The following is a 24,705-nucleotide window of genomic DNA, read 5'->3' as shown; positions in this document are numbered from 1 at the left end:
TCATTTGGAATTACAAAATAAACATATTTATCATTTTACCTCATGGACTAAAGCGGCATTGCTTTTATTTTAGAGGCGTTTTTTATTCATGTACAAAATGATGCAATATATAAATCAAGACATGAGCCTGCAATTCATTTTATGCAGAAGTGAGTAAAGCATTTTGGCCTTCCACTATATTTTCTGTTTCTCATGTGGCTCCATGGAAAAATAATTACCCACTCCTGTTCTAAAGCGATTCAGAAAAGCTGCATTTCTGTCCTGTCAACGTGACTTTTTGAGTACTGATACTTGCTCAAACTAGTATCTAGTTTCGATACTTATTTTAGCAGCGATTAGTGTTTGGGTTTCGGTACTTTTGACAACTCTAGTAGATATTGTTGTTGTGATACCAAAATTTCATACAGAGACATTTGTGTACATAATATGTATACATATATACATACTCAATACTGATTTGGATACTCTTACAATAATTAAACATAATACAAACAGTTTTTTACTTCATATTGTCATGTGGCTGGGCTAATCGCACTTTTATCTCTCATAGTGATTGATCATGTTCAAGTGAAAACAGATAAAAATGGTGATAAAAACATTTCCTGTACAGCAAAAAATGTCTTTCCTGTGATTGGCCTTAGAGCTCTTGATTGAAAAGATCCAAGCACATCATTGACGAGAAGCAAATACTGAATTTCAAATGTGATAAACTGCACAGTATTACAGTAACTTCAATTTTCAAGAGAAGCTTTTTCAGTTTTATTTTGTGATCAGACTATTTGTGATACTAAGAAAAGTCCAGCTTTGTCCTATGTATGTGATTTCTTCAGCATAATTATTTTGTCTGGTATAGAGTTTTTCACAACCCTAGTATGTAGAATGTTTTTGTGTGTATATGTGTAAGTGTGTGTGAAATGGTGCTGCTGTGTGTTAAGACCATGTAAGAAAGACAGTTGATAAATGAGATGACCACAGCATAAACTCGGGCGCCTCATTGACGTGGAATGTATGTCAGTGTCACAGTTATTAACCTCTGTCCAAAGAAACACGACTCTGAAGACATGACAAATACATCACATTTAGTCCAGTTACAAAAAATCCTACTTTTTGGTGACTCTAATGATTCACATGTTTTATAGATCTTTTTATATATCTAAAACTACAACACTGTAAGACTGGATGTATGGTGGGGGACAGGCTTGTCAATCATCTGCTGATCTGTATACTGATGATTTAGTTGTTCTGTTGCCGGATAGTGCAGGGCTACAGCAACTGGTGAGAGTCTGTTCAGAGTATGGGATGCAGTATGGTATAAAATATAATTCAGAAAAGATTGTTGTCATGATTGCCAGGATGAAGGAAGATCAAAATTTAAGCTTCCCCTCTTTTTATTTAAATGAGAATCACTTGACTAATGTAACAAAAACAAAATACTAATTTCTATATAATATTATAATATATAGAAATGACTCCTGTGATGATGGCATCCAGCAACAGTGTTGCAAACTGTATTCACAAGCGAATATTCTGGCACCCAAATTCCATATGTGTACTAGGGTGACCATATTTCCGTTTGTGAAAACCCGGACACCTTACCGGGGGTGGGAGGTGGAGCCTCGACATTGAACTACTCTCACCTCGCAATCTGTGCACATGGCCTCCTATTTGTCCCGACCGGGACGGAAAACAGAGAATTTGTTGTACAAGTCATTGTTAAATGCACATTTGCGTTTCGGCATGTTGCATGCTGACCAAGTGTTTGTGTCTGCTTGCTCCTTCTGAGTCACAGAGAGCTACGAGAGCCGCTCAGTTTAATGGCCCAATGAAAGGTAATGAAAACCCGGACATTTCTATCACTTAAAAAAAAAAAAGAAAGCCGGACGCCCAGGACAGGACATTAAAAAAATGGACATGTCCAGGGAAAAACGGACGTTTGGTCACCCTAATGTGTACAAATGATGCGAAAATGACTCTTTTTAGATCATAGTGTACGCCACTGTACACAGCTCATCTATGGTGTAATTACAGCAAAGTAAAGATGAATAAGATTAAGGTGGCAAAATTATAATGCTCTTAGAAAACTGCTAAAGACTCCAAGGTGAGAAAGTGCTAGTGCTTCATTTGTGACTGCAAATATTCCCACGTTGCAGGCTCTGATGAGGAACCTCACGTATAAATGTATGTGTAGGTTAAATGAATCAAGAAACGGAATTATAACATGTTTGACTGATATTAAGGAAAGTGACACCCAATATTATTCTGACACCTGGAAATGTTGGAAGAGCCAGCTGTATGTATTTTAATTCTACTGAACCTTAAGTAACTGTAGTTTTTTTATTATGTGTGTGGGTATGTGCTGGTGGGTTTATATACGATTGTAGGTGTGTGTCCTTCTGTGTACCCTGAGTCTGTAAATAAAGTTATATACAGTTACAACTACTATCTTAGCTATTTTAAAGATGTCATTTTTTCTGATGGAAGCCAGGCCCGTCATCTGTTTAATCTCTGTGGATGTATTGCTTGACCTAGATTGTTTAACAGTAAATTATGGTTTTCAAATTTATCTCCATGGACAAGTATTAAGTATTACAAGCCAGATCTGTGGAGAGGTGATGCTGCTCACAGTAAAAATATTTGTTTTTTGAGATGGAATTGAATAAATGCCAAATGGAGAGGTTTAATGTCATAGTGCGGATCATTTAAGACAAAACAACAACATCTCATTGGAGACAAACAGAAAGGTTATATAGTGCATCTTTAACAGAGCCTATATTACTATTACTTACTAAAGTTCCATTCTGTATCAAGTTATTGAAAAGACTCAGCATCATTTGAACATGATGCAAATGAATGAATGAATACATGAATAAATAAATAACATTATTTCCTGTATGAATGAGCTGCTGTTCTGGGTGACCTATGATCTACACTCTGTTTCTGTAAAATGAATCTCTCTTTCCAGGAAGGATGATGTAATCTTACCTTTTTGTGCACTGCTATAACAAAAGACTCCTAATAATGTGGATATCAACAGCAGCTTCAGGTCCATCTGCAAAACACACACAAAAAACAAGATTCATTAAGTCAAGATAAAGTAATCACATTTTTGCAAGATTTATATAAAAAAAAATAAGCAATGGGACTTCAAGGACACATGCTTTTTTCATTGATTTAGTTTTGAATAATAACATGTGCAGATAATAATTCTGAACTGTTTGTGAGCTGTTTGTAGATCAAAACATTGATCTAAACCGGCTTAAAAATAGAAATGGAACAGTTTTCTTCCTGTTCAAAACAACAGAACTGTCCTCGTCCTTCATTTAACCATAACAAGCAGCGTATTTTTTTACTGGATAAGAGTTAGGCTTTATGAAGTTTAGTCTTAATCTTCAATCTTGCAAAGAATCACAATTAAGTACAAGGATGATGAGGGTAGGTGAAAAAAAGAAATCAGAGAAATTAATCAAAATTCATGCAACTTTTTGTATATGATGATATTTTCTGTTCTGTTATAATCTTGTTTCCTCATCACAAACAGACCTGGAGTTGTGTTTTGTTTCATTCACATGTTTAACACACAAACCATTTAGACTGAGTTCTTCTCTCAAACAGAAAACACTGTGTTTCACCTTGTGATGTCATTTGGTAATACAGGAAGTGCTTCACTGTGTTTTTAAACTCCATACACTTTCATACTGTTGTAGTTAAGACCACAATAATCGAGACTAAGACCTGTTCGAGACCACAGGGTCACCGAGACCACGCCCATCGAGACCAAATCAAGACCATCTTTGTAATTTTTGACATTTATTTGTGTTTTACAGTTATTTTGGTACATATATATCAATGTTTTTATAAATCTATCTAGATTTTATCACTTGTCAAGTATCAGACCTTCAGACCGAGTCCAAGCAAAATATGAGGCTATTGACATGTTTAAAAGCTCAGAAACGTCAATTTTGCATAATTTGTGTTTGTTAATGAGTCTTATTTGATTTTTTTTAAGTATATATAGGCTGCTGAATGTTCTAATTTTACATTCAAAGCAACAACTGTGACAGAAGCCGTCAAGTTTCATAACCGTGTCATTTCCCGTTAGCATAGAGCCACCTGCACAAAGCACAGATCTGATTCAGTAAATGGCTCTGTTATCGCAGGCCATAAATACTCCCGAGGCTTCTGGTCTGTTCTATTTTGGTCTGCGGCTAACGGGCTAACGGCTAACTCAATCTCGACCACTTTCACAAAGGCGGCGCTGCCCTCTGTGCCCTCTGTACCATTTCCCATAACCCCCTTTTACTGAGAATAGCAGTAACGGATTCCACCCCCTTTGGTCCCGTATTTATTGATCTCTGTTCTCGAAGGCTTTTCTGGTCGAACGATCGTAGCGTGTGTCGTTCTCCCAAATGCACAGCTCGTGATTTAATAATGAAGTGAAAAGCTCTTATGCAAAAATAGCCTATTAACTACAGGCCGCAGATATGCTAACAGCTACGGGTGTTGTAATTATAGCCCAGGATGCGTTTAGGGCTAGGCTAGCACGCTACATGTGGCTAATGGTGAGTTTTAGTTAGCCTACTGAATCAGTGGTGGAATGTAACAAAGTAAAAGTAGTAAAGTAGGCTACTTAAGTAAAAAATTTAGGTAACTGTACTTTACTTAAGTTGATATACAGTAGATTTTTAGAATTCATAACTGGAACACACCCGGATTGGGATGTTTGGTATAAATAAAATTGTGAAAAGAGCACGTAACATTTTAGCCTGATTCATCAGCTGGTTTTACTTTGTGGAAACTGTCTGACCTAACAGCATTAGGATTCATTCACTCAACAGTAGGTGGGTACTGTTTTTTATTTAACCAATCGCTGCCATTTGGTTGTGACATATGTAATGCACCGGAACACTCAGTGGTGTCCAAGTAACTGCCGGCATCACAGCTCTTTGCTGATTAATTGGTGGTTGGTCTACAACTTCCAGGTTTCTTGCAAACCGTCGGGTTCTGATTCCTGACCTTGTTGCTGGAGAAAAATGAAATTGAGTGGAGGCACTAGGTGGCACCAGCCTGACTAGTAGCATTTAGGGGTGTGCAAAAATATCAAAATATCAATATATCGTATTGTGTAATGTGATGATACAGTATCGATATCGTGGGTTGCTGTATCGACATATCACCAAGAGTTTTTTTTGGTATATTTTACTAAATGATTTTGTTACAGTGATACAGTTTTGTTGCTTTAAACTCATTTATGCGACATATTTGACATTTTCATTGTTTTGATGATTAAAATGTTTGTGTTTCATATGAACTTTGTACAAGAAGTGGTTTAACAAAGACTTTTAGTATCAACCATGATTTAGCCATTATTTTTTATGAACCGTATCAAATCGCTTTGAAATATATGGTATTTAACCAGTCGTGGGCTATGTGTCGAGGTATGTATTGTATCGGCAACTTCTGCCTTAGCAACATTCTCGTCTAATCTGAGGGGCTTCTGTCGCTGCATTTATTTATTTATTTATTTTTTTGGTTTATGGTCATTCTCTAACACAGTTTTTTGTATTTTGGCTGACAAATATCAATTTATGCTACTCTTTGGGGATCAGATTAACCAAAAATGTTTAGTCCTGGTTTAGACCTGATGTAGTCCTGGTTTAGTCTTAGTTTAGTCCTGGTTTAGAGACCAAATTGGTCAAAAATAGGGACACCTGGGGCATTTCTTGTATAAAACTGGGACAAATCATTGGTTTTGTATAAATCTGCTGGGACAGGGGACACAGGCTCAAAACTGAGACTGTCCCGTGTAAATAGGGACGTCTGGTCACTCTCTATTAGAGTGGATACTATTAACTTTGACTTCATCTAAGAGCATCTGAAGATCTGTACTTTTTACTCCACTGCATTTTTGGACAAGACTGAAAAGTAAAAGTACTTTTTATGACTGTTTGAGACCTGCTTGATTTTTAACAAATTTGTAGTGTGAGCTAACTCTAAAATCTACAAATATAAACAATTTTAAAAAGATCTATTCAGTTGTTTCTATATAAAAAAAAAATAATAAAAATCAGCACAAATCTATATCAAAATCACTACTTCAAAATATTTTTACATTTTACTCTTTAAGTGCATTTTTAAACTTTAATACTATTACTTAAGTAGGCTTTTCATGTGATACTTTGACTTTTATTTAAGTACTTATTTACTCCAAATCGAGTACTTCTTCCACATTTTACTAAATAAACAGACTGTCAACTTACTGCCTTCAAAAATTCACCATGTAATAAAATCACTTCACATTGATACAGTATTGACAGTGTTTTCTGAAGCAAAAGAAACTCACTGATTGATGATTTACCGCAGCCTGTTATGGAGACTAATGCTATTATTGTTAGTATAATGATTGTAGTGTTCAGTGTGCTCTTCTCTAGTGCGGATCAGAGGACGATTGTAACAGATGTGTTTACAGGCCACATTTGAAACATGTTGATTTGTAAAGGCTATTGCAAACACATGAGGCTTAACAGGGACGGAAATATGTCAAAAGTGGTAACACACTCTACTCAGTAGGTCATATGACTGAAAATGGATGGCAATTCAAACGCTATGATACGCAAAAGAAAACCGAATTCTGCCAACTGCACCAAAATTGTGTTTTGTTTGCTGTCTCATGTGAAGCTCAGAACCTCCAGAGTTCCCTTCCTGAGCTGCAGATGCTGCACTAGCATTGACCCATGACTGACTGCAGGGGCTGGGGTTTAGGGAGTGAACATTCAGATCAGATGGGACTAATATAAAAGAACTGTATGAAAGATTTAGATTTTAAATTCCATAAACATGACCTGTCTGTGCCCCCAGATACGAGGTAACTATGTTTAAATCAAATAGCTTTATAACTAGATAACAATTCTATTCTGATTTAATCTTAATTACAAACATTAAACATGGTGCCTGTTAGGGGTGTGCAAAAATATCAAAATATCAATATATCATATCGTTTAATGTGATGATACAGTATCAGTAGTAGAGTATTTTTTGGTATATTTTACTAAATTATTTTGTTACAGCTACAGTTTATGCAGGCACATTTGACATTTTCCCTGTTTTTGATGGATTAAAATATTTGTGTTTCATATGAACTTTGCCCAAGAAGTGGTTTAACAAACACTTTTAGTATCACAATCAAGAGCCTTTAGCCTTTATTTTGTATTGAACCGTATGGAATTGATTTGAAATATATCGTATCGAATCAAAAGTGCACTGGATATGTATCATATTGTGGCCTTTATATTGAGGTATGTATCATATCGGCAACTACTTAATGATACCCAGCCCTAGTGCCCGTGTTGTTTATGTTAAACTTACTCAAGAAGATTATCCAATCAGAAAGCAGAATGAGTCTTTTATTTGGGTTGTCAGTTGTAATGGTGAAATCCAGTTGGTTTAAACCTAAAACGTCTCTCTCTGATCTGAATGGTCACTCCCTAAACCTCAGCACCTGAAGTCAGTCATGAGTCGGTGCTAGTGCAGCCTCTGCAGCTCAGGGAGGGAATTCTGCAGGTTCTGAGTCTTCACAGCCTGTCTGTATACTGAGAATGAGAAAAGCTTAAGCCACTGGCAACCCAGATTCAGTTGTGTCTGTAGCACACTTTTTATAAACAAGGTATAAACAAAAGTTCTAGAGTGAAGACAGACATCTCTTTTTTAAACTGCAAGAGCGCACACTATATAGCCTACAGCACCTTCAACTATTCACTTAACTCAGACCTGCTCCTAAAGCTCCTGGGTCACATAGGGCCCTTTGGTCGACTCTGACTGGCAACTTTAAGATCATTTCCAACATATTAAACATAATAAACATATTTTATAATTTTATCTCAAGTTCTACAGCTGCATTGTTTTTATTTTAGAGGTGTTTTTAATGACATTTTTTGTAAAGAAACCTTACTTTTTCATTGCTTAATCATAACATAAACTCTTACCGCAGGGTCTCCCCAGGTTTGACTACCCCAAATTTAAGACTTTTTAAAGACCTTTTTAAGACCACTTAAATGAAAATTAAGACCAACATCGGCCCCATGATGTGACTGAAAAACATCAGATCCAATTCTAATGGTGAAATCATGACCATTACTCACTGCTTTAAATAAAAAGACTTGGACAACATAATTTAAGACTTTTTAAGGCCTTAATTTAGGAACATGAAATTTAAAACCTTTTTAATCAGTCTGAGCAGCTCGTCAAAACAATGCTATTTACTGCTTTTTATACAGAAATACAGGATTAAGTTTATTATTTATGATTTCATTATTATGCAGAATTAAGAGTTTTGGCCTCCACAATAGTTTCTGTTTCTCATGTGGCCCCATGGAAAAAAGAATTGCTCACCCCTGACTTAACTAAAGCCGCGATTGTCAGCTTGTATTTATGGCCCTGGAGAACAAAACTGAGACCTTTACTTCATCCAGTTCCTCGAGTAATCCATAAAACAATTTACAGACAGAAGATAATTTTTTCTCATCTCAGATCACTTGTTTGAGAGACACTTTGCTTGAAACTGGAGAAAGGTGATATCTGTAGAGCTCAGAGCACGCGGGGTTAACGGTCTCACTGTCTGCTGCAGATACGGGTCGACTGTCACTAAACGAACATGACTGCAAATAATATTGACACTTTCCAGCACAATGACAGGGGATTTTCAGCTCCTCACACGCTAATGCTACTTAGCTGCTCCTTTAGCACACACATTCTTTCGGGATTCTCGGCACATATTGGCACGTTTAATGGCTGACAGCTGGCAAAGCTACTACACAGAGGCACAAATCAATGGACGCTATTGTATCGCAGTAGACTGGCTAATGCAGATAGGAAAAAGGGACATTTAATCAGCGTGTGGAGCTTATAAAGTCCTATTCTACTTCAATTCACAAAGTCACGCAACAGCAGCCATCAGTGTTTCAGTGTGTTAGTGTTACTCAACTGTTTGAGTATTGTTAAATTGGTTAAAGGGCCCATATTACGATATTTTCTGATCGGTTATAACAGGCATGTCCAAACTATGGCCCTCAGGCTTCCAAGTGAATTGGCCCAAATTACCTTGCATCAATTAAAAATTAACTTTTTACTGCAAGTTTTTTGAAAATCTCCCTTGATAAAGCGACTATTTCATATTTAGTGTGTGGTTTTAAGGATTTTATCATGAATAAAGACTGACGGCTCATTCTAATGTGATAAACATGCACATATTTCACTTATTCACTATATTGAGCACCAGTCTACGGCCCTCGATCAGCCCTCCGCTTCATCTGTGTTTAGAGATGTGGCCCTTGATGAAAAAAGTTTGGACATCCCTGGGTTATAATGTTGTTTTCTCATCACAAACAGGCCTGGAGTTGTGTTTGGTTTCATTCACACATGTTAAACACATGTGTGAACACAACATCTACTGCATTTTTTGGACTATAAGGCGCAATATCAATAATGTTGAATTCTCTTGTCTATTTTCATACATAAGTCGCACCGGATTATAAGGAGCATTAAGCGAAACAAACGGACGACACTTGAGACTGATTCTTTAGCCCAGGCGTTCACGATCCATCAGCAGATCGTGGTGTAATTCGCCCGGCGTTGCCTCCCTGTCTTGGTGAATGTGGATTATGAATGTGAACGTGGGTGGATAATATAAGTTTGTTTTTTATTTTCAACGAGGACAACTCAAATATACATTGAGTAATAATGTGTTTAATGCAGCTTTGACACATTTGTTTATGTTTCCAGAAACGTAACTTAAAACCACATGGCTCATTTTCATAAACTATAAGCACTGAAATAACAGCTCGCTCCTTGTGTGCTGATGTACTCAGCTTCTGTCGGACTCTGCGAGGCTCCTGGCTACAGTAGCCGTAATGTTCCAACAATCCCTCAAGCGGTGCAGCTTCGTAGTTTACCAAAGTCGTACTAAAACAGATTTGACAGATTTTTGAGTGCCGTGTACCACATAAAATCGGTTCAAGGACAACCAGAATTAATACATAAGGTGCACCGGATTACAAGGTGCACTGTCGATTTTTGAGATTTTAAGTGCACCTTCTCGTCCTTATTTAAGATGAGAAAACATTGATATAGGCGAGTTTCATTGTTGACAAAAGCACGCGTTGCCTGCTGGGAATTATTTTGGTCGGTGGCAAGAAACACTAATTCAACATGACGGACGGAGCGAGAAAGCACGTAAAGGGTATTGATCCCGGTTATTTATCCACTCTAACGGCAGAGGACCCAAGACCATTTGACCAGAAATTGGTCATAAGCATCGATGGAGCCAAATCACCCTTTTCAACCCCGACAAAAGGTGGACCAAACCAAATTTCTGGTCAGAATCGCCAACTACCTGGACAAATATTCACTTCGGCGATATCCACAATGACTTGGTGGAAACTCCTGGGCCATTCACAGCAGAAAAGATGAAAACCTCCAAGAGTCTCAATGTGTTGTTGAACTTGTCCACGGTTTGTTAGGATCTTCTACGTTTGCTCTGCGGATGTTTGAAAGCCGTTTAATTCACTGTTAGTGGTTCTTTTCACTCGGAATACGAAAAAGACATTTTCCTTCTTCCGTGCTTCTATTTGTGCATCCGATAATGCAGCAGGAATTTACCATTATCGGGGATAAATACGCGAGGTTACACACTGTGTTTGACCGCTATCGTGTTTCTTGCCTCCGACCAAAATATTTCCCAGCATGCAACGCGGGCTTTTAATAACAATGATGTCAGCTGAAACTCGCCCATATAATACAGGAAGAGCTGAGAGGAAACATACACCTTCAGTAGAATCATTTGGATGATTTCAGACCTGGATTTGCCAATCTGAACAAAAGATAAAATATAGCAGTTAACATGAAAACTACCACATGATGGATTACTCAAACATGTGTGTATGAAACAAAACACAACTCCAGGTTCGTTTTTGATGAGGTAACAACATTATATCATGGCTGAAAGCTCACAAGAGTCCGTTTTGTGTAATATAGGACTTTTTCAGCAAATAAGGGTGGGTTCAAATGGCACTTATTCTGCCAAATCGACTTTTATAGCTCTTAACAACAAAATAATAAAATCATAATTGTTTCCACTTCTCGTTTACCCACTCAGAGTTGTATTTGGAGTGATTCATGCAAGTTTGAGTCATCTTTATTCTCCTGCAATCAAGATGTCATTGCTCTAATCTACCACCTTTCACCGCCACCGGAACACACCCATTGCTCTGTCCTTTCTTTGTTCCCCAATTTTATTTTATTTTATCTGTGATACACATGGGATTTAGCAGCATTGCGTAGTCGTTTTGGCACAAATGAGAAAAACAGTCTTGCAGCTATCGGAGGGGCCGACTGCATGAGGCTCTTTATTTTATAATTTTTATGGTTGGGTTTTATTTGATTTGATGATTTTTATTGTTTTAGGACTGGTGTGACCAAATTTTAGCAGTTTACCTCTGTGCAGCACTTTGGAAACTGCTTTGTTTGTAAAATGTGCTATAGAAACAAACTGGATTTGGATTTGGATTTGAGGTGACGATGTGTGTGGAGACCATGTAAGAGGTTAGTTAAGGACCTGGCTAAAGACATTTGAGATTTTATAGTCTTTTTACACCACATGTGGTGGCAAATGTGGCAGAAGAGCTTCCAGAAGAAACACTTCATCACTGAGCGAAACAGAGCAGAGTCCTACTTTTCTCTCTCTTAAGGAAAATTGTTACGTATTTGGCACTAATGTGAGTCAGTATAGTCACATTTTCTTTGTGTATTGGTCATTTTTTAGGAGCTTTATCTGTATTTTACCTAAACAAGCAACAATTTATGCCTCTTTTTACTGTTGGCAGGGATCAGATTGGTCAAAAATAGGGACACTTTGGACATATCTTGTATAAAATTGGGACAAATCAACTGGTTTTGGATAAATCTGCTGGGACAGGAGACACAAGCTCAAACTGGGACTGTCTCGGGTAAATAGAGACATCTGGTCACTTTAAGCTATGGATATTTGAGATTTTACGGGCTTTTTACAACATGTGGCAGCAAATGTGGCAGAAGACCTTCCAGAGGAAACACTTACATTATGAATGAAAGTTAAAAGGTAACTGCTCACTTGAAAACTACAGCTACATGACATCACAAGATGGAACAGAGCATTTTGAGCTTTGGAGAAGTAGACAGACTAATAATAAAGAGTTACTCAGACATGTGTGAAAAAAACAAAACACAACTTCTGCTATTTTTGATGTGGCAGCAACATTATAACATGGCTTTAAGTTTACACGAGTCCATTCTGAGTAAGAGGACAGTTTAAATTCAACTTAGCAACATTTTGTAGGCCTAAATCCATTACATTTTTCAAGACACAAATTAAGAAAAGTCAACAAGGTTTCATAGACTACTTTTAGAAATTGGTGACAGTGTTAGCTGGGGCAGTGCTTATACAGATTATGGGTAGTGCTGTAGTCAAGAGAGCACTAATCAAGACCAAGACCAGTCTGAGACCACAGGGACAGAGACAAGACCAAGACCACGGTCCACTCGAGACCAAAACATGACCATCTTTGTAATTTTTAACATTTACAGTATTTGTATTTTACAGTTATTTTGGCACATATATATCAATGTTAATTTTTTTGCTTGTTTTATTTTTTGGTATGTATCTCCATTTTATCGATAAATGTTCATTTAGGCCTAAAATATGCCAAACAAACTGTACTACACTGAAACACTCTATGCCCCTTTTTTGCACACTCCTCTAGCACGTTCCAGAAAACTGTGAAGAAAGTGAAGAAAGTTGTTAGGGTTTTTGAACATATTTTTTCAAGTTCCTCACTAGAGTTATATTCTCTTACTGGTTTTGTAGTGATAGTTACCTCTACACATTTACCAAACGCACGTCGTGACAAATACAGATGCATTTGTGCACTTTTATTAGGCAAACTTCAGCCACATGTCGAGATAAGTTTATTGCCGACAGCAGCGGCCCTTATGAAATGTGATCACACTCGACGAGTGTCAGACCTCAAGTCCAAGACAAGACTGAGTCCTAACACCTTTAAGACCGAGACAAGACCGAGTCCAAATGTGGTCGAGTTTGAGACAAGACAAAGAGTGTAAAAAACTGTCTTGAGGCCGGTCTCGAGTACTACAACACTAGTTATATTATATTTAGGATGCCCGGATTTTCAAAATAAAAACTTTGGACATCGCTGGTTTGGTGTGGTTGGGAATAATAAAATTGTGAAACGAATGCGTAATTAACTCGGCACTGATGTGAGTCAGTATAGTCCAATTTTCTTGGTGTTTTGGTAGATTTATCTTTATTTATCTTTATTTTTCCGAAACAAGTGACAATTTATGCCTCTCTTTATTGCTAACAGGTATCAGATTCTGTCAAAAATAGGGACACCTGGGATATTTCTTGAATAAAACTGGGAGAAATCAGTAGTTTTGGATAAATCTGCTGGGAGAGGGGACACGGGGCTCAAAACTGGGACTGCCCCGAGTAAATACGGAAGTCTGGTCACTGTAAGGTAATTATCATTAACATTTTATGACATATCCTACCACTTAAGACAACCTTCTGCCCAAACTCATTTTTCATTTAGGCTACTGAAGTTGACCCAACACCTAACAAAATATGAACCGAATGAAAAAAGAACCCAACAGTAGCTCAGGAGATAGCAAAGCATGAGGTTCGAATTAGGCCGACGCAGATAAGGCAGGCGCTCTTTTTTGGTCTATGCTAGCTCCCCGAAGAGGCTGCATTCCCTTCCACTGCAGCGCTAAAGGAAGCTCTGATGGTGCGCTGTGTTGAGTGACGCATTCCTGAGTTACTGCAGTAGCCTCGTTGTGTGTGTGTGTGTGTGTGTGTGTGTGTGTGTGTGTGTGTGAGGGTGTATGCGTGTGTGTGTGTGAGCGTGCACGAGGCTGTCCGTTTATTTAGACACACACAGCTAGACGGTCTGTCTGCAGCCCCCAGATTAGATCAGCTGGAGTGGATCTTCTCTCTGTTAGAAGTTTTGATACTTCTCCATGTGACTGACGATATATGGAACAAATAGCACATGCGAAATGTATTTGAAGAGATTTGATGCAGTAACACTCTGACGCTATTGTCAGATTTCAAAGGATTGACATATGTGTTTGTGTAATAGTCTCTTTATTGCTGTCTGACCCGAACCAGAGCAAAGCATCATGGTCTATATTTGTCTATGTTTTGTTTTCGTCATGGTTTTTGCCATGTTACTGAAAAGAAATGATACATTCAGATCTGTGTATCATTCATTCATTTATTTTTCAACAATTTCAACTATTTTCTTCATTATTTGTCTCCAAAACCAAAATGAAAAAACTTATAACAAACAAAAGTTTTTCAGTTTTCAATTTTGTGTTTAAATGAATAATGGAAAAAATGGATAACAACCTTTCCCGTTTCCATCACTTAAACCTGGACCAGGCCGGGACTGAGACCGGGACTGAGACTGGGACTGAGACTGGGACCAGACTCGGACTGAGACTGGGACTGAGACCGGGACCAGACCGGGACTGAGACTGGGACTGAGACCGGGACCAGACTAGGACTGAGACTGAGACCGGGACCAGACCATGACTGAGACCGGGACCAGACCAGGACCAGACCAAGACTGAGACTGGGACCAGACTAGGATTGAGGCAGGGACTGAGACCAGGAGTGACTCCAGTTTAGTCCTGGTTTAGACCTTGTTTTGTCCAGGTTCAGTTCGCGTTTAGACCTGGTTTATTCCTGGTTTAGTCCTGTTTCAGTCCTGTTTTAGTTCCGTATTCGGTACAAAAGTCCAGCATCACAGTTTAAGTCACGGAAACGACCGTTATCCATTTTTGTAGTTTTTTTTTTTCATTTTCTTATTTTTGGTTTTATTTTGAAAAACAAAAGAACAAATGATACACGGATTCATTCAAACTTATCTTATCAAAAATACAATAGGTTACAAATTAAAATTACAATCTAACCAAAAAAGGCTGTACTCTGGTATCACAAAAGTATATTATTGATGATGGTCTAAAGTATATCACACTATTTTTTTATCTGTGTTACAATGTTATGTCCTCATTTCAAACGTAGCTGGAACCGTGTTTTGTTAAATTCATATTTAGTCTGAGTTCTTCTCTCAAACAAACAGGAAGTGCTCCACTGTGTTTTTAAGCTCCATACACTTTTACTAGAAAAACTTGGATCATTTCAGCCCTAGAATTGCCCATTTCTACTGAACTAAATATAGAAAAGTAGCTGTCAACTTGAAAACTACCACTCCATGGCATCACAAGGTGGAGGAACCCTAACCCTAAAGCTCCTAAGAGTCAATTTTGTGTTGTACAGGACCTAAAATAGTTTCTGTCATAAAAAATCTCTTGGCAAGTTTGTGTAGTCCAGATTATAAAGCTTGTCTTCAATTTGTGCAGATTCTGGGTGGATTTTTGACATACAATGCTATTTAGATAACAGTAATGCATGTTTCCTGATAATATGTAGCACAATGTCTTAAGTTGTACCATAAACTTAACCATTGATGCTGTGAGCCAGTTCAGAATACTTAAGAATCGTTCACATGTAAAATCCAACGAAAAATCTCCATGTTGTCTTTATAGTGAAGCTTAGCAGCCGCACACTGGAATGTTGGGTATAAAAAATGCAATAAAATACAGACCCCAAACCCGGCCAGAACTATGAGCAGAGGTCGGGACGCATTCCTTTTAGAGATTTCAAAAAGCAGTCTCTCCTAGCTTTCATTTTAGTACAATTCTGTTCAGTTCTGTGGTCTTTTCAAACAAATCGATGATAAATCTGGTCAGGGCCCCTCAGCACAGTAGACATGGCTTTATATGGCAGCTATTTACGTGTGGGTGATTCCGCCATGGTAACAGGCAGACCATCGGCTTTTATTAGACCAAATGGGGTCTCTGGGTGGGCATGGGCAAGAATCAGAAGAGTTAAACTGTATGTATTTAGATTTTAAATTCCATGAATATCACCTCACTATGTTTCCAAATATGAGGTAAACATGTTCAAACTGATGACAAATGTAATTATGATTTAGTTTAATTACAAAAACACTGGACATGATGGTCAAATTTATGTTATACTATTGGTATATTGGTGTTTGGTTCTCAAGATGATCATCCGAATGAAAAATCTCTCTTGTGAACCTCACAGAAAGTTTCAATACTGAAATCCAGTTGATTCAAACTTATAATGTCTCTCTCTGAGCTGAACAGTCACTCCCTAAACCCCAGAACCATCTAGCCAATCATGAGTCAGTGCTAGTGCAGCCTCTGCAACTCAGGGAGGGAATTCTGGAGGTTCTCAGCTTTCACTTGAGACATGGTCTGTTCATATATAGAGAATGAGAAAAACTTGGATGTGTCTCTATTTGCAGGTTAAGACTCTGGAGACACAGGTTCAGATGTGATCATAATACCTTAAAAAATATACATACAGTTCCAATTAGGGAAGCATCAATTCAGCTTTGTCAGTTCTGATACAAAATCGATACTTTGGCTTTTGGTATCTGTTGATACATGATATAAACCGATACTAATGTAGGGGCATAATTCCATCAAAACACTGTTTAAAAGTGAAAAAAAATGAGTAGCACACTCAGATGGCCGATGTCCAGAAGCTTTTTTTTAATTTTTAAATTACATTTTGTCAAAAGTCTTTGTCAGATCATTTTTCTTGCCTTGGACCACATTACCTGGTCCACCTGGCTTTTTGCCGAAACGTAATTTTAAAAACGTAGTGTAATTTAAAAATAAAAAAAAAATTGGGACATCAGCCTTCTGTTAACATACAATGAAATTGATCCAACTGTGTTAATTACGCAACAAATAACTTTTGAACATCTTTGTATTGAGTTATCCAGCTACTTTTCATTGACTGAGGCTGATATTCAGTATCGGTATCGGTGCATCCTTAGTTCCAATATACCAGACTCATATTCCTATGTGTTGTTGTAGAAGTATTGCGTAAAAAGGTCTATTTGGGTGACAACGTTATCAACAGGTTTACAATACTGTTACTAAGCACGTCTTAAATCGGAATTTCCTTTGACCTAAGAACTGCTTTTACAAAGTATATGCACTGGGGGAAACTACATGGACAAAAATGTACAAACACTTTAAGATTTCCAGATAAAAACCAATGACAAAGTAATTTCCTTGCAGGAAGTTTTGACCAAGCTAACTTTACTTTACCAGTCATCACATCAGCTCATGATTTCCTGGTTTAATCTGCACATCAGTGTTCCTGTCACACTGACTCACAGCCACAGTCTTCTCATGTTTGACGGGCTAAAAGTGTCTGGCCCCTCACACATTCCTCTGGCACCGTTAGCACAAATAACACCGTTAGCCCAGTTAGCGAGTGACCTGCTCACACTGGCAGCCATGACATCACACAGGTCTGCCAGATTGTTTCTGTGGCCGAGCTGCTGACCGGGTGGTTGTAAGAGTCAAGGGATGATCTGTTGGCTGAAGATGAATAGACTCAGCAACTTTCTGTAAACTTGATGGTACAGGCCTACATGCATGCTTACTGGGGATGTAACAGTAACCGAAATATGAAGTTATTGTACCATCAGAGTTCTCATAATAATATTGTGGGCTGTCACAATATATCAAATTATAAGATTCTTTGATGAAATACATTGTTTTATTGCAGCAACAGCTAAAAATTTGAAGAAACTACAAAGACCAAGATCTTTTGTTCCATTTCAATGCAGAAAACATGAAAAATGAACAGTTAAAGAACTTTTCTATCTTAATTCGTTTGACTATGACAGTAATATAATCCCAAATCAAGGTTTTTTAAAAGAGAAAAGTAGCATTTCTTGAATTCTGTTTGCATAGCCACAATATTACAATAAGTATCGCATCGTGAAATTAATGTCGTAATTATATCGTACCGTCTGATGTAAATATCTTTACATCCCTAATGCTGACATTTATTTTTGGAGGACAATTTCAATTATTAAAGTCAAAGAGTGTATATACTGTATAAATGGACATAGGTAACAGCTGTGTTCATCAACTCTTTCCAATTTGGTAATTTTGGTCTTAAAATGTTCATATCAACCAACATAACCCTGGTGTTTTAATATTGCAATATTTTGAACGTAATTAAATTCCTATTCCTAATATAGAACTCAGCTTCAAATTCGCTCCTATAACGGCAAGCCTCATTGAGCTTCATTTGACTGGACCTGAACGCTTTGAGTGACGTTACACTCCCTTACTCCATGTCTTTATACAGTCTCTGGTTTGCATGCACAGAGTCCAACCAAATTCAAATCATCTTTGCCCCAAAAATTGTCTGTCCACTCTTGTTCCAGTCTAGAGGAGGGTAAAGAAGTGAAAAGGTGTGAATGAGGGGCTACGAGATGTTCCGGTCTGTCTACTAATTTAGAATTAAACAGCCCATATTGCACTATTTCTGATCTATTGTATGTTATAATGTTGTTTTCTCATCAAAAACAGACCTGGAGTTCTGATTTGTTTCATTCACACATGTTTAACACACAAACCCAGCATAATTAGGTTGAGTTCTTCCCTCAAACTGGGAGTGCTCCACTATGTTTTTAAACTCCATACATCTTCAATAAAATCATTTGGATGATTTCAGCCCTGCAAATGCAAATCTCTTCTGAACAAAATATAAAAGGTAGCTGTTAACTTGAAAACTACCGTTTCAATGCAGGAAGTGGAACAGAGCATTTTGAGCTTTGGAGCTGTAGACAGACTAATATTAAAAGATTACTCAAACAACTCCAGGTATGTTTTAGTCATGTGTATGTATTCAAACATAGCTTAAGACTCTTGTCAAATTTGTGTAATATAAGACCTTTAACACCTTTAAGACCTTTAAAACTCTGTAGCTATAATTGCTATTATAAAGGGCTATCACACATATAATCACATATTTGACAGAAACAGCTAAGCGACTTCTCAGTTATGTTGCTCATTTTCACCTGAAACGAGTGACCTCAGCCAAAAAAAATAGAAGCAACAAGTTTGACCACAGTTGAGTGCTAATGTGATCATATTTAAAATTATAACAGCCTTAAAATGTGAACTGTTCAAATTTAAGTTATTTCTGGGCCTATTAACTTGAGACTTGACTCCTGACCATAGCCGCTGTGTTCCAAATAGGAAGTTTGCATGTGGTTCTTCTGGTTCCTACTGACTTTGGCTCCCTTTGTTTTACACTGGAATATTGTCGTCCATCTCTCTGTAACTGCTGCTGTGAGCTTTGTCATTTTGGTCTTAAAATGTTCGTCTTAACCCGCTCTTTTTTTTTTTTCTCGCTATTTTGTCTGTCAAAAAAAAAATCATATTCATAATTTAGAGCCTGGTTCCAAATTCGCTCCTGTAACCATTAGCATCGGCGGCTTCCTTCACTTAGTCCACATTTTTATACAGTCTATGCTCCTGACAAAGCTAAAAAAAAAAATCTGTTTTATTTTGATGTGAAATAGCAACAAGTTAGCCAAGCAACAAGTTAACACTGACTCCAGACAAGCTAAAAATAACCTCTATTTTTTATGTCAAATAGCAACAAGTTAGCTAAGCAATAAGTTAGCTAAACAACAAGTTTGCTGAATGATAAGTTGGTTAAACAACAAGTTAGCTAAACAGTAAGTGAGCGAAAACTTATTAATAAATTAGTGTTTCAATCTGTCACAAGTTTTTCTAGTGTTCCGTCCATTGGTACTGCAGCAAACAGCCCAGAAAGTATTTTCCCATAGAAAACCATGTAAACACAAACTGCTCACATTCAGCTCACGGAGGCTACAGATTTCAAAAAGGTTGGAGTCTGGGGCAATTTAGCATATTTTTAGATAATTATTTTCTTTATACTTGGATATGTTTTATTTGTATTGTGCAGCACTTTGGAAACTGTTTTGTTCATGAAATATGCTATAAAAATAAAGTGGATTGAATTGGCATTAAAGAGACATATTATGCAAAATTGACTTTTGGGAGCTTTCTACTATGTTATAATATTGTTACCTTATCAAAAACATGTCAGAAGAGGTTTTATATGTCATCAACACATGTTTGAGTAATAGACACATCAAGAATCTCGGACTTCCGGTCATCGCGCAATGCATATTGGGAAGGATTTTCCGAAAAAGTGAGCATCAAACCGCCATGTTTGTTTTCCCAGTGGAATGTGTCTATTGACAAAGTCGATCTTTTCAAGTCTTTTGAACCATATCACTTTTGTTTCTGGTTCTGATATTGTCATATTTTAGTTTTGGGATCCGGACATCGTTAATTGTGTGGTTGTTGGATCTGAACAGCGGAAAACAGCTTGAGAAATTTGTTTGTAAACTCCATAGATGCAAAAGGGAATCAGATGTGATTGCAAACCTCTGTTCAAACTGTTTCCCTTCCCCACGGAATTGAAAAATAGTGAAAGGTGAAGGCGATGGGCAGGATTGATCCAAGGGAAGGATGAAAATGGAAACCTTTGACTGCCTAAATCACCCCGAGTTTGCAGAGAACATTTTGTATGTGGAGCCATCAAAGCAAAACCCCAATCCCGCACTCAGTCTTGGTTTACGAATTTAAAAAGTCAGTGCTAAAGTGAAAGGCACCAGCTGTTCACCAAGAAACACCTTCCACTGCAAAGCAACCAAGACTTAATATTGCTGTAAAACCACAACAACAAGAAAATGCAAGCTCAGTCTGTTTGTCTTCTGTACCTCTCACTTAACAAACGGAATCCCTCTTTGATGGCGCTCTGGAAGTCCGAGATTCTTGATGCGTCTATCGGGATGTGCAAAAATACTGAAATATCGATGTATCGTATTGTTTAATGTGATGATACAGTATTGATATTGTCAGCTGCTGTATCAATATATCGAGTATTTATTGGTATATTTTACAAAATTATTTTGTTACTATGCTACAGTTTTGTTGCTTGTTCAGAATAAAGAAACTCATTTATGTGGGACATTTGACATATTCACTGTTTTGAGGACTAAAATGGGTGTGTTTCATATTTACCTCAAACAAGAAGTGGTTTAACAAAGACTTTTAGTATCACGACCAGACCATGATTTTACCTTTATTTTTATTGAACTGTATCAAATCGATTAAAAATATATTGTACTGAATCGAAAGTGCACCAAGTGTATCAAGATAGGAATCGTATCATGGCTTATGTATCGTATCAACAAATTCTTTATGATACCCAGCCCTATTGAGTAATATAGTGATCTCTCCCAGGTCCTGTCCAAACCCTTGTTACGGTTAGAAGTATGATCCTGTGCAACGCTCAGTCCACAAGCCTACGTCCCCCCACAGTCCCTCACAACAATTCTTCATAAATATACAAAAACATGACAAAACTGTACACAACAACTTCACAAACCTGATTCAATGTCGAGGTCGAATTAAATTACAGAAATTCATGCCAAATGTGCTGTGATAGTGCTCTGAAGGGGGAGCGACTGATGTTATGTGTCAGCACTTAATACCCCAAAGAAGTGTTATACCCCGTCTTGAACTTTTCCTCTGTTTAAAATCTGTCACTTCTGCGGAGTGAAGCCATTGTGTGCGGAAACACTATACCATGGTGAAAAGGCTTTCAACAACTGCGTGAAAAAACACCGTAAAAAGTCGCAACAAGAACACCACAACACCCATCTCCAGTTTCCTTTAGAACTCTGTGGAGCATGGGAACTTCACTCTGCCCTCACTACCTCTCCCCCAGCAGCCCACAGAATCGTGAATCATGTTTGGAACCTCCACGCTGTAAACCTCCGCACAACAGCCATAAAGCCACTGTGTTCTATAGGCCCCAGTCCGGAACGCCGCCTGAAGAGGGGGATGGAAAAACAGGAAAGGGTGGTACAACTCACAGGGACTTTTCAACGTTTTTGAGTGTTTTCAAGTCCATCCGCTCAAAGAATATTAAAAAAATGCCGCTGACTCTGACTGGAAGTTTTAATCTCGCAGACATTCCAACCTGCCTTCAATCATGTTCTGTTATTTTAAGTATGCAACAGTAGCATAGGTAGAAGTTGTAGTAGTCTAGTAGAACTTTGGTATTGGTTGCAGTAGTATTATGGAGCAGTATAGCAGTATAACTAAATAATGTTTTATTGTTAATACAACATTCAAAATTCACTACTTTAGCAACAATATTTGCAGTAACAATGTATAACTTTAAGACTTTGAGAGGCTGCCTAATAGGACTAATAGGACATTCCTTGAAAAAGTGATACTATTGTTATTTAAATTATTCTGCTGGAAGGTCCGCTACTTAGTTCTTTCCATGGAAACGTTATTGCTTTGTCTGGAATGTTCCATGGTATGACATTAAACATATCCATCAAAAATACAATAATTCCTTCTGTGAAAAGGGCAACTCTGAATTGTAATATAGTGTAGTGATGTAACCTCCTTGCCTGTGGTACACTGTTTAACCCTTCAAGACCTAAGGGCAATTTTAGTACATTTGTCATTACTTGGAATTTTTTTTCTTAATTTTGCTATTAAAACTCCTAATGAAGTGTCATACATCCTCTTTTTTCAGTACGACTTTTTATTATTAGTTATTATTATTAGTTATTTTACAATCTGCTGCTGTAGTTGTGTCATATGTCTGTATTAAAATCTATAGGACCAGAAATACAAATGGAAAAATAAATAAATAAAAATAAAATTCACACTCTTTCATACAAAACACACAGCAAACATGTATAAACACCTTTTTGGACATAAAATATTTTATGCTTAATTTAGGACAAACTATCAAGTCTGTAAGTAAACTAAAAATATCCTGATTGCCCCCAAAACAAAACAAAACAAGTGCAATGTCCCCATGACTTGACTGGTACAAGTCATGGAAACAGCTCATGTCATGTCCAGGGCACAAAGCCGCATCACTTCCTGCATTTTCATGGTGTTTATTATTACATTTGAATTTGTACATTTGGACTGAAATAAACCTTTCAAATAAAAATAGGGAGGGTTAGGGTTAGGGATGTGCAATTTGCAATTTATTTCATTAATAAGTGCACTTAGAGCAGCTTTTTCAATTGTTATGAACACAGACGCTCAGAGCAGTCGATCATTTTGACTACTCACTACACTTTTTGGCAAAGTTTGGACCAATCAAAATGGACGGAGCACATGTATTTGGTGGAAAACAAAGTTCCTATTGGACACTTCTTTTCCCTACGTCATCACGCAGCATGCAAGTGACGTAGGATAATACCAGAAATATGCTCGGAAAGCCGCAACTGTCAGCTTTTCAAGGAAAAAAAGAACGTTTCTCTCTTTTATGGTTGGAAAGTTATGCGTGGTAATATAAAACATATTCCCAGGTATGGAAGGAAGGGTTAATCTATAGTGTGGAACATTCTGAACATAACAATAACACTTCCATGGAGACAAGCAGGTGGTGGACCTTCCACTAGAAATGTTAAGCAGTGCATGTTTACTTTAAGTAACTGTGAAGTTAGTCCCAACAGAATTAGTGGTACCTTTGGCAAGTAGCACAAGTAATATGGTCGGAGCTGTTGGTACTAGAGGTTGTACTAGAGAATATTAAAAGGACAGTACCCAATTTTTTCCATGTATTTGAGCAAAATTTTTCTTACCCCAGTATTGATATGTTGTATAAGCACCTCTGGAGACCTTTGTATATTGTTTGGATATAATTATAATGCATTTAATCAGGAGGTGTACTGTTGGCATGCTACTTGTTGTTAGCTTTACTGTGAAAAGCCCTTATATACTGTGAAAAGTCCTTATAAACTTCACATAGCCCACATAGCTTCACACATGTGAATAACTGGGATTCTCAGAATGCATAAGGTAAGTGAGGAATAACTTTGGACCACTACAACCTGTTTATGGATGAGTTAGTTCTGTTTTTCACATTGTTACGCCACTAAAAATCAAAATGACAATGGTAATGGCAAAATAGAAGTAAAAAAAATAAACAACTTGATTTATTATAGTTTATTGGAAAACTTAAATCTTAAGTATAATCTTGAAGCCAACATTCCACGGTGTTCACTCGGGGTCTGTTATCTCTGGCCCATCGCTGGTATTCCCACTCCCGTCTGCCTCTCTGTCATTTCCTTCCTCGGCTCTGAGCTGCTGAACCGGCTGCTCCGCCCACGCCCTTCACTCCCTCCGCTCCTCCGCCCTTCAGAACGCAGTGAGACGGTCGAGCTGCCCCGGAGAGACTCAAGAGAATACCAAACACTTTATTGACAACATTTATTCAGTTTAGTTGTTTGGAAAAAGAAATGCCCTAATGTATTCCTTACTTTCCTAACGTGTACCTGGCAACCTAATTATGCACCACAATGAGTTTGAGGTTTATCACAACTTTCAATGACCAGAGCAGAGTTTTGCCATCACGATAATGCAAACAACAGCTGGTATGCCAACTGTGCCCCATTGTTACTTCCAGGTTAACATCCGATTCATTTTTACAATTTTTTTTTTTTCTAATTGGCTTCACAAATTCTTGTATAAATGAATTCTTCACATTTGGTGCGGCTTCGGTAGCTAACATACACTCACACATGCACTGTATTAATACAATACATGTTTTGTCCGAGGACGCAACAACAGTAATGCGTTGGTCGGCGCTAAGATCAAAGGTCTTTG

At 37.6% G+C, this 24,705-nt stretch overlaps 1 protein-coding gene across 1 annotated transcript in view; it reads right to left on the bottom strand.

Moving 5' to 3' along the window:
- The window catches only part of itgb1a (integrin, beta 1a), a 90,881-nt gene that overhangs the window by 35,947 nt on the left and 30,229 nt on the right, over positions 1 to 24,705 (bottom strand). The window contains exon 2 of the mRNA XM_020930716.2: positions 2,983 to 3,049. Coding sequence (XP_020786375.1) covers positions 2,983 to 3,049 — 67 coding nt within the window. The remainder of the gene's footprint in view (positions 1 to 2,982; positions 3,050 to 24,705) is intronic.

Source organism: Boleophthalmus pectinirostris, unplaced genomic scaffold, assembly GCF_026225935.1.
Source record: "Boleophthalmus pectinirostris isolate CB_2022bp ecotype Guang Dong unplaced genomic scaffold, ASM2622593v1 HiC_scaffold_15, whole genome shotgun sequence".
NCBI lineage: Eukaryota > Metazoa > Chordata > Actinopteri > Gobiiformes > Gobiidae > Boleophthalmus > Boleophthalmus pectinirostris.
The sequence above is the reverse complement of the archived record's forward strand: the minus strand, read 5'-3'. Positions and strand labels throughout refer to the sequence as shown.